The sequence below is a fragment of the Vicia villosa genome, linkage group LG1, assembly GCF_029867415.1.
Source record: "Vicia villosa cultivar HV-30 ecotype Madison, WI linkage group LG1, Vvil1.0, whole genome shotgun sequence".
Lineage (NCBI taxonomy): Eukaryota > Viridiplantae > Streptophyta > Magnoliopsida > Fabales > Fabaceae > Vicia > Vicia villosa.
Genome location: NC_081180.1, coordinates 61,300,482 through 61,311,673, shown reverse-complemented (window position 1 = coordinate 61,311,673; position 11,192 = coordinate 61,300,482). Strand labels below are relative to the sequence as shown.

The window sequence follows — 11,192 nt, the reverse complement described above, 5'->3', positions numbered from 1 at the left end:
CGCCCAACCGCGCTAAGCGGGCTCCAGACCTCGCTTAGCGCGGAACTCTCTGCCAGAACTTCCTTCTTTTCTTCAAAAGCGCGCTTAGCGGGCTCAACCTCGCTTAGCGCTCTACCTCTTTTCAGCAATCCTTGGCTTTGGTCTTGGAACATCTTCAAAATGCTTTTTCCATGGTCCCAGCTTCCAATTATCTATAAAAACTACAAAATCCAACATAGATTGCAAAGATAAGAACTATTCAACAATAATATAAATATAAGAATAAATATATACCAAATGACAATAAAATACTACTTATTAACCACAAAAAGACTTGAGAGTTACCAAAAATTACCTAAGATATTTACACAAATTGGTAACTAACACGGATCCTTTATCAGGGTTTGACACAAGTAATAATAATAAGAGGCATAAAATAAAATGAGGTTTAGGGTTACCAACAACGTAGCTTTGGCAATGGATAAACCCTGAAAAAGGAAAAAGACAAGACAGAAAACATATAGTGAGTGCATTATCAAATTCGAGGGCAAACCCCATTAACTACAAAAGAAAATAGGATAATAAATTAAAAAATAGAATAGGGAGAAGGTACTTAGCTTGGCATTTGCCTGACGGGGTTGAGCCTGAAAAAGGCAAGGCAGAAGGGATGAATGCAAAACAAACCCTAATATTTAAGATAAACTAAATGAAATTTAAATTGAATTAAATAAAATTACTTAACTCTGGGTTTTTGATCGGGCGCATAGTCGGAAGGAACCATGTTGATAACCCTTAAAAGGCATAAGAGAAATATTTTTTCAGTGTAGGAATGATCTCGTAAACCCTGATTAGGGCGAAAATTGAATTAGCGTAAAATAGTTGATTTAATTAATTATTGGTCTCTCGACCTAATTAATTAAATCGGGATAAAAAATGAAAACGAGTGTGAAATATATTTTTTAGGAATTTTTGTGAATCAAAATAAAATATTTACGAATTATGGAAAATATATGAACAAACTATCTAATTAAAGTCAATAAAAATATATTAAGAAAATAAACAAACTAAATAATATAAAACAAAATAAATAATAAAAACATAACAAAATAAATATATAAATATATATTAAATAATTTAGATAAAAGAATTTAAATAATACATATACTTAAACAAATAAAAGAAAAAGATAAATATTAACTAATAATATGTTAAAAGAAAATAATTAAAATAAAATTAAAAAAAAAGTTTTTAATTAAATCAATATATAATTTACATATAAATAAAAAAAGAAAAGAAAAAAAAAACAAATAAAAGAAATATATATGTTAATATATAGTTAAATGGATTTTATGCAATTAAATATAAAAAAAATTAAAAAAAAACTTAGCTTTTATCCAGTGTGGTTCACGCGCGTGGTGTATGGTACGCCCTCGTTCTGGCGCGCGTTGGATTGAAAGAGATGATGATCAGATGATCCAGATTGAGAGGGAACATGGTAACGCGTGTTTCATAACGCACGGGATCACAAGACCTCCCAATTCCGTTCGCGCGCTTTTGGGATTCAAACCGGCCAATCACATGTGGCCACCTCATCGTCTTCTTCAACCAAACCTGCAACGAACCCCTTTTACACCGCTTTTGTGCATGAGCTGTAATAAGTCCTTGCTTTCTACACCTGCAAAAACGTTAGCACCACAAAACGAACACGAAAACTTTTCGCAAACCCATAGGAATCATCGTCCAGACTCCCTGAATTCAGAAATAGCATCGTTTTCCCCTGATTTTACCCCAATCGTAAAACCCCAAATATCATTCAAAAAACCTAATTATGGCATAACGTGATATACGAGCGTATATCATCAATTAACCACCCAGAAACAATCCACACATGATCACAAGTAATAATATGAGTTCAAATAATGTTTATGCATCATGATATGGAGAGATCGAAAGAATTTCAAAGAGTGCAAACCGTGAGTAATAGGGCTCTGTTCTTGGCTTGTTGATCGCGTGTGACAATTGGAATTGCTTCAGTGACGCCTAAGGAACGTATTGAGAGCACTAGAAGACCGTGAATCGTCCTGCAACCAAGAATTGGTACTTGAAAATTTCTTGAGTTTTTATGCTCGGATCTTGTTCTCTTTGAGGCTGCCAAAACGTGAACCCTTCCCTTTGGTTTGTTTGTGTACTTATAGAGACTGATTAGGGTTGGCTAAACTGAATAAAATCTTGTTGAATCCTTAGATGCAAGTTTTGGAAAATTTGATTTGAATATCTTTCTTAATTTGTCAAATTTTGCCAATATAGTCCAATCTCTTGCCAATCTCTTTTCCACAAAATTGAATCAATTATTTATGTTGATTGATAATTGAATTTGATAAAAATATGACTAAATCAAATCTTTTCAAATTTCTTTGATTTACTTGATTTAAATCTTATTTTAATTATTAATAATTCAATAAAAAATCAAATAATCATCATAATTTCGTGGAAAATTGTTTATGGGCTCTAGAAGACCTGAGGATCAAGATTGGATAAAAAAACTTGGGCCCATTTGCAAAAATATTCAAATTCTTTCATATTTTTCCCTCCAAAATAGTCCAACTTTGACAAGGTGTATCTCCCTCAAGTTTTGAGGTATGGATGAGTTCTAGGACTTTTTAGAATCCTCAGAGAGTCCCCTAACCAGTGTCTTTGACCTCATATCAAAATTCTTCTCCATTCTCATTTTATGTCCTTTTGAAAAAATGTCTTTTTGTTGACTTTTGAAAAGGACTTATAATATATGAAGCCATATCTCTTAAACCATTGACCTATGAGCTTTGATTCTTGGACCATTGGATAGAGGAATGAATTCCCTTTAAAATGAGCTTGAGGGGGAATTTTTCTTATGAAGTATGAATATTTGGTGAATTTTCAAAGTTTGGTTGACTTTTTTAGTTCATGCCCAAAATAGTAACTCTTGACTTTTGACTTCTCTGACCTTTCCTTGCATCATCATGATCAACCCTTGATCAAATGATGATTTTAGGGTTATGAGGATGTTGTTGACCAAATATCTTGAGTTTTGACTATATATTGACTTGAAATGACTGTTTTGCCCTTGAGAGTCGACTATTGACCTAATCAGGATTTGAGGGACTAAATTTGCTCTGTTTGACTTGAAACTTTATATGGAGATTCTTTGGGATGTTGGTGACCCTATGGAATCATCTTGAGCCATTGATTCAGTGATTTTCCTTTGAATGAATCAAACCCTAACTCAGAGCCTTTGTATAGGAGAGTGTGTTTTGGAGCTTTATGTCTTGATTTTGAAATTGCATATGGGAAATGGTATGGGCAAATTTTGGGGTATGACACTTAAGCTCGGGAACAAAGTAGACATCTGAGATTACTTGAGTGACACCATTAACTTGCATTCTTACATTTCCTTTTGCTACCACATCCATTGTCATGTCATTCCCCAATTTCACAGTTTGACAAATACCTTCTTCTAAATTAGAGAACCAACCTTTATTTCCTGTCACGTGGTTGCTACATCCTGAATCCAAGAACCAGACCTCCTCTTACCCTGTTTGGTGCAGATCCATGTGTGACATCAACAAAAGTTCCTCTTCTTCTTCCACCTCTGCATAATTGAAAATGTCCAAGCTTATGACACTTGAAGCATTCAATAATTGCTTTGTTTAGGGCCCGTCTTTCACGTCCTCTTCCTCTTCCACCTCTAACAAAGGCTCATCCTCCTCTTCCTCTTCCAAATCTGTCATCATGAGCAACTTTCAACACATGTTCCTCCACTTGATGTTCCTGCATCCTTTGTTCATGAACAAGAAGACTTCCATGGAGTTCATCAATGGTTAAGATGCTTAAATCATTTGACTCCTCTATCGAACATACAACATAATTGAATTTAGAAGTCAATGATCTAAGTATCTTACTGACCACCGTGCTTTGCTCCATGTTTTCACCATTTGATTTCATCTTGTTCACCACACTGAGGGTTCTTCCTAGAAAGCTATCCAGCTTCTCTCCTTCTTTCATAGCAAGCAACTCAAACTCTCTTCTGAGAGCCTGAAGTTGTGCCCTCTTTACCTTTGTGGAACCTTGGTACTTTTATCGCATTGACATCCAGATTGCCTTTGATGTCCCTTTGTCAAGAATTGTTTCCAGAATTTCTCTATCAATAGCCTGGAATAAAAAATTCTTAACCTTCAGATCCTTGAGCTTGGCTTCCTCCACGCTTTTTTTTTGTGCTTCACTCGCTGCAGCGGTTCCAATTGTTGGCGCCGGTATTCCTTCGTCTACAAGACTCCACATCTCTCTGCTTCTCAAAAAGTTTTCCATCATCATTGACCAATGATCATAATGACCGTCAAATTTTGGAATAGCTGGTTGCACGAACTTTTCTGACATTTTGTTTGTAGACTCACACACACTTTTCACTCCCAATCAGGCCCCTTGCGGAGCTCTGATACCAAATGTAGAGACTAAAATGAAATAACCCTAAAATTTGAAGGGAAGTGAATTGTCTGTTTATTGAAATGAACCTTAGGCATTTTATAGCCTTTTACACATACTGAGGCAAAACAGAAAAGCCAATTTTTATGGCAAACTACAAGGAAATTCAAAAAGCAACTAATCCTAGAAAATAGGAAGCCCATAAGACTAGGAATTTTATTGATGACGTGAATAAAATAAATAACTAATTTTGACTAACAAAATTCATGCTCGATGTATATGCATATGCATGCATTAAAAAGTTATACAAGATTCAGCCAACGCGAAAACATTACTATAAAACACACACCATGAACATGCTTGGAAAACTGTTAGAAGCACCCAATCGTTTATTTGAAGGAAAAGGAACTCCATTATTTCTTTCTCCTTCTATGTTTGGTGTTTTTGAATGGACATTTTGTCTAAAGTTACTTGCTTGGTGGTTTTGTATGATTGATAAAAATAAACGGTAGTGATGGTATAGTTAAGGAATTGAGTTGGAGTTCTTGAACCCATGGAGGAGCCATGAAAGATGAATGTGGTGAGAGTGTTCATTTGTGATGGTTACACTTTGTAGAGAAACGGCTTGATTAGTCATGCACAAATGGGGAAGGAAAATATATATATATATATATATATATATATATATATATATATATATATATATATATATATATATATATATATATATATATATATATATATATATATATATATATATATATATATATAAGATGAAAAGATAATTGTGAAAATTTGTTATTTTATAAGTTATTTAAAGGGGGTTTAAAACCCCCGAAATCTGCTATTTTTCTTTAGTATTGACTTTAACTGACGTGAGTGACATGTGACGTGCCACGTAAGCCTCCTTTAGTGGAATCTAGCGGGAGGGACTAAAAATAGGGACGATAAATATTGCGAGGACTACTGTTTGAAGAAAAAATTTATAAGGACTAAAATTGAATGTTGTCATATTTATAGGGACTAAAAACATATTTAACCCTTCTCATAATGGGAAAAGAATGCCTTGATCATTTCTAAGTTTTCACAATTTCCACAAGCATGCAATTTATGTTAGAACAAGATTTATTCTGATCAATATTCTTAGTTTTGATGATAACAAGGATATGAATTTTGTGTGAGATAATGTGGTACTCTAATACATTGAAATTTCCCTTTCAGGAAATATATAAAGAGTATGCACAAATCAGCGCTCAGAAGCTTTGTCTCAGAAGGTTCAGCATGCAACATCAGAACATGGTCTGGCAAGACATCAGAAGATGGTCAAGGCAGAATCAGAACATGGGTCTATGGAAGCATCAGAAGAACTTGAGATCAGAAGCAGAAGCACTGAAGTTCTCATGGTATCACGCTCAGAAGCACTTCAAGGTCAGAAGAGAAGAAGATGCTATGCACCAAGCTGTTTGACTCTGATGATATTCAAATATTTTATTCACAAACATCATATCAGAAGAAAGTACAGGTGGCAGGCTACGCTGACTGACAAAAGGAACGTTGGAAGCTATTAAAGGCAACGTCAGTAGACACAGCGTGAACAAGGCTCGAGGTAGTTGACAAAAGCGTGAAACATTAAATGCAAAGCTGTACGGAATACGCAAAGCATTAAATGCGCCCAACGGTCATCTTCTCAAACGCCTATAAATATGAAGTTTTGATGAGAAGCAAGGTTACCAACTCTGAACTAAATTATTCTAAAACGCTTGCTGAAACGCTGTTCAAATTCAAAGCTCAGAAACTTCATCTTCATCAAAGCTCACTACATTGCTGTTGTAATATATTAGTGAGATTAAACTTAAACGTTAAGAGAAATATCACTGTTGTGATTATAGCTTTTCAGAAGCATTTGTAATACTCTTAGAATTGATTACATTAATTTGTAAGTAACTAGAGTGATCAAGTGTTGATCAGGATACTCTAGGAAGTCTTAGCTTGTGTCTAAGCAGTTGTCATTAGAGTGATCACGTGGTGGTCAGGATACTCTAAGAAAGTCTTAGCTTGTGTCTAAGAATTTGTTCCTGGAGTGATCAGGTTGTGATCAGGATACTCTAGAAGACTTAGTCGCGGACTAAGTGGAAAACCATTGTAATCTGTTGCGATTAGTGGATTAAATCCTCAGGTGAGGTAAATCACTCCGTGGGGGTGGACTGGAGTAGTTTAGTTAACAACGAACCAGGATAAAAATAACTGTGCATATTGTTTTCATCGTTCAAGTTTTTAGACTACACTTATTCAAACCCCCCCTTTCTAAGTGTTTTTCTATCCTTCAATTGGCATCAGAGCGCCGGTTCTAAGGTGCAAGCACTTAACCGTGTTTAGAAAAGATTCAGGAAAAGAAAAACGCTTCAGTAAAAGATGGCTGGTGAAACTCAAACAAATCCAACTGCATCTACATCTGGCTCTGCTGAGCAATACAATGGTAACAATGGTTATACTAGACCACCAGTATTCGATGGTGAAAACTTTGAATACTGGAAAGATAAACTGGAAAGTTACTTTCTTGGTCTAGATGCTGATCTATGGGATCTTCTGTTGGATGGTGTCATACCCCAAAATTTGCCCATGCTATTTTTCATACACAAAACCAAATCAAAAGACAAAGCTCCAAAACACAGTCTCCCACACAGAAGTTCTAAACTAGGGTTTGAATAATTCAGAGGAAAACCATTAAATCAATGGTTCAAGGTGGTTCCATCGGGTCACTAACATCCCAAAGTATCTCCATATAAAGTTTCAAGTCAAACAGAGCAAATTTAGTCCCTCAAATCCTGATTAGGTCAACAGTCGACTCCCAAGGGCAAAACAGTCATTATACAGTCAAAACTCAAGATATTTGGTCAACAACATTCTCATATCCCTAAAATCATCATTTGATCAAGGGTTGATCATGATGATGCAAGGAAAGATCAGAGAAGTCAAAAGTCAAGAGTTACTATTTTGGGCATGAACTGAAAAAGTCAACCAAACTTTGAAAATTCACCAAATATTCATACTTCATCAGAAAAATTCCCACCAAAGCTCATTTTGAAGAGAATTCATTCCTCTATCCAATTGTCCAAGAATTAGAGCCCACAGGTCAATGGTTTAAGAATTATGGCCTCGTACATTATAGGTCCTTTTCAAAAGTCAACAAAAAGACACTTTTTTCAAAAGCTCATAAAATAAGAATGAAAAGTGATTTTGATACGAGTCCAAAGACATTGGTTAGAGGACTCTCTAAGGTTTCTAAAAAGTCTTATAACACTTCCATACCTCAAAAATTGAGGGAGATACGCCTTGTCAAAGTTGGACAAATTTGTGAGAGGAAATGTGAAACAAAAGGCTACAAATTGAGATTTTTTGCAAAGAAGCCCAACTTCCCATGGCCCAAACTTGATCTCCAAGATATCCATGGCCTTAAATCTGAATGCCACGAATTTTGAAATATTTATTTAATTTTATATGCATTTTTAATCATTTAAAAGTGATTTTAATTCATAAAAATTAAGTAAAGATCAAATATTCAACCAAAAGTCCAATTCCAATCAAATCCAATTTACATTTAACTCAAAAAACCAATCAAATTTCGTGCATATTCTACGTGGAAATTTATGGAAAAATTGGATCAAAAACTTGTCCATAATTAGAAAGATTGTATATAATTTCAATCAAATTTCCAAAACTTTCAATTCAAGATTCAAAAGGATTTCCTTCAGTTTTATCAACCCTAATCAATCTCATATATATACTGATCAAAGCCAGATGCTAGGGGACACGATTTTTGCTGTGAGTAACCCTAAAACCGAATTGAAAAAGTGGAGAGAATTTCAAAAGTCAATTTTCGGTTGCAGCCTAGTTCAGACAATTTGAAGCACTTCAACACGTTCCTGAACATCCATTGAAGGTGTGTGGATCATTAAACGGCTTCAGCAACCCCAGAAACATCTCCGATTAAGCAAGGTAAGTCTCTTTTTCTTTTGGAATCGATTATGCCCGTTCATGCATCCATACTCAAAAATAATTGCATATATCTGTTTAGTATCTCCTATTGATCGATTCTGGAAAGTTTGGCATGATTTGATGTTGTTATGAACATAGTGCCATGTTAGGGCTTGAAGCTCCAATTTGGGGTTTTTCAGTACAGGTAAAATTAAAGCCAGCCAATGCCATGGTCAAATTCGCAAGGCTTAAACGATTCGTTCCATGTATTCGCGAACAATTTTCTTGTTGTTTTGGTCCTGTTCGTTATTTTCCACAGGTGTTAAAAGTGAAGCTTTTATAGCGTGTATGAAATAAGCGCTGTAAAAAAGCTAATTGCAGAAATTGAGTGAAGAAGATGACCTCGTGGCGTCATCAGATTGGCCCATTCAAATTCTTCTTCGCGCGCTTTTGGGTGGGATGGCCAGACGGATCGTATGCGTTAAGAAACACACCTTACCATGCGCCTTCCTGATCTGGGCCATTGGATCCTTGTCTCACTCAATCCAACGCAAGCCAAGCTGAGGGTGTACCATGTTCTCACGCGCGCGCAGCACCGGATAAAAAGTTAAGTAATTTCTAATTTTTTTTATTTTTTATTACACAGCCACTTTATTTTATTTTATATATATACTTATTTTATTTGTTTTTTTTTTCTCTCTCTTTTATTTACATAAAACTTTATAAAAACTTTATAATAACAAAAAATATATTATTTTTTATAATATTTAATATTTAATTTTATTTTTTTTCTTTTCCTGATTGATTTAATATATGTATATATTATTTATTTATTTATCTAAATACTTTCAAAAATTCATATATGTATTATTTTAATTCCAAAAATTCCTAAAAAATTATTCTTGCACTCGATTTAGTTTTCTTAACCCGATTTAATTAATTAGGTCGTAAGACCAATAATTAGTTAAATCAATTTAAAATTATATTCAATTTGAATTTTAAATTAGGGTTTACGGAGATTAGCCCTACACTGAATATATTTATTTTTTCTGTGCCTTTTCAGGATTGTCTTTCCAGATATCCTCCGAATACGCGCTTGATTCAAAAAAACCCGAAGTTAAGTATTCTATTTAATTTAATTTAATTTTCTATTTTGATGATTTTATTTTAGGGTTTGCCTTGCGTTCACCTTCTTTGTTGCCTTGCCTTTCAGGGTCAACCCTAAAAGCGCCTATTAACCATATCAGATCAAATGCAAAAAGCTAAGTACCTTTCATTTATTTGCTCATTTCAATTTATTGTCTCAACCTTCTTATTTTTAGGGTTAGAGATTTTCGCCTCCGAATTAGTCATACACTCACCCTATTTTTATTTTGTTTGCCTTTTCAGGATTCGATGATTGCCAAAGCTACGAATGTTTGGTAACCCTAAACCCTGACTTTAATATTTTTCTGTTTTATTATTACTTGTATCAAACCCTATTAAGGGATCCGCTGGTTACAAATCCCCTCTCCTCCGCTGGTTTCATTTTCCCCCTTCCCTTTATTGCTTTATATACTGCGTGGTTAGTAATTTAGGGAGTGCAACTCGTTAATTGAATTAGAATAACTAATTAAAAGATAAATATCTGAATTGAATCACGTGATTGGTGCACACACGCACGCTTTTTGAGGTAACCCTCTCTGTTGCCTGTTGCCTGTTGCCTTTGTGTTTTTGCAGAATAAGCCACGTCCCTCGAATTCGAGGATACCTCAGCCATGTTGCCTCGATAAAAAGGTCACGACCCTAATGATGCTGCCTTCGATACACAAATGACCTCGACCCTCGGATGTTGCCTACGAAAAAAGGCTGAGGTATCCTCTGGTTGCCTACGAATAAAGGCTTATTCTGATCCTTACCTTAGACTACCTGCCCCTCTATGGCATGGGACAGTCTTATGGCAAAGGATGCTTCGATGACCCTTCAACCTCCAAACGAAAGGCTTCCTGCCCTCTTATGGCAAGGATAGACCCTTTCATTCCGAAAGGCAAAAAGAGACCTATCATCTGAGTTTAAGGTAATTGCCCCTAATTGCCTTGCAATGCTCAAACCTTTTTATTATATTCTTTCTCATAATTTTTCAAAAGGGCAACGCTTATTCACAAGCTAAAGTCCCTATCTCTTTCATCTACTTTTTCTAAACAAACGAGCAAGCAAAGCAATTAAGAGCCCATGGAAAACCATGGATGCAAAGGGTGCCTTACACCTTCCCTTTGCATAAATTACCCTCCGAACTTAGATTTTTTTAAAAGGTTTTTTTTTCTGTTTCTTTTTGCCTTTCCGAATATTGTTTGGATAAAATAAAAGTCGGTGGCGACTCTTGCTTACCGCGACATTTCGATCAATAAAAAGTCAGTTCACCGTGTTACAGAACTGGCGACTCTGCTGGGGATTAATTTCGATAAAAGAGGGGTTACCTTAAAAGTTTAGGATTCACCTTAAATGTTTTCTATTGTTTGCTTTGTTTGCTTTAATTTTGCAGGGCTGTTTTGGGTATTCTGTTGTGTGAAAGATCCTAACCCGGATCTGAGTACCTTAGGTATATGGCATGAGATCAAGGAGACTGCACAGCGTATACTGATGTGGTTGATCTGATGGCCATCGTTAGTGTGACACATTGGTTTGTCCTGGTGTTCCTTGGGATCCGACCTGAGGAAATGCTTGGCTGCCGCGTGGTGTCATTAAGCACTAATTCGCCCTTAGAACCTTAGTCGAACTTGACTTTGGCCTTTTAGAAAGTA

General features: G+C 35.3%; 1 protein-coding gene across 1 annotated transcript; it reads right to left on the bottom strand.

Moving 5' to 3' along the window:
- Window positions 1-3,714: 3,714 nt before the first annotated feature.
- On the bottom strand, window positions 3,715-4,020 carry LOC131643896 (uncharacterized). The gene has a single exon (XM_058914254.1). It carries the CDS (start codon window positions 4,018-4,020, stop codon window positions 3,715-3,717), a length of 306 nt encoding a protein of 101 aa, XP_058770237.1.
- Window positions 4,021-11,192: the final 7,172 nt, after the last annotated feature.

Bases quoted from the DNA above. Each gene is read 5' to 3' on its own strand.
- LOC131643896 (XM_058914254.1), bottom strand. From the start codon at position 4,020: ATGAAAGAAGGAGAGAAGCTGGATAGCTTTCTAGGAAGAACCCTCAGT.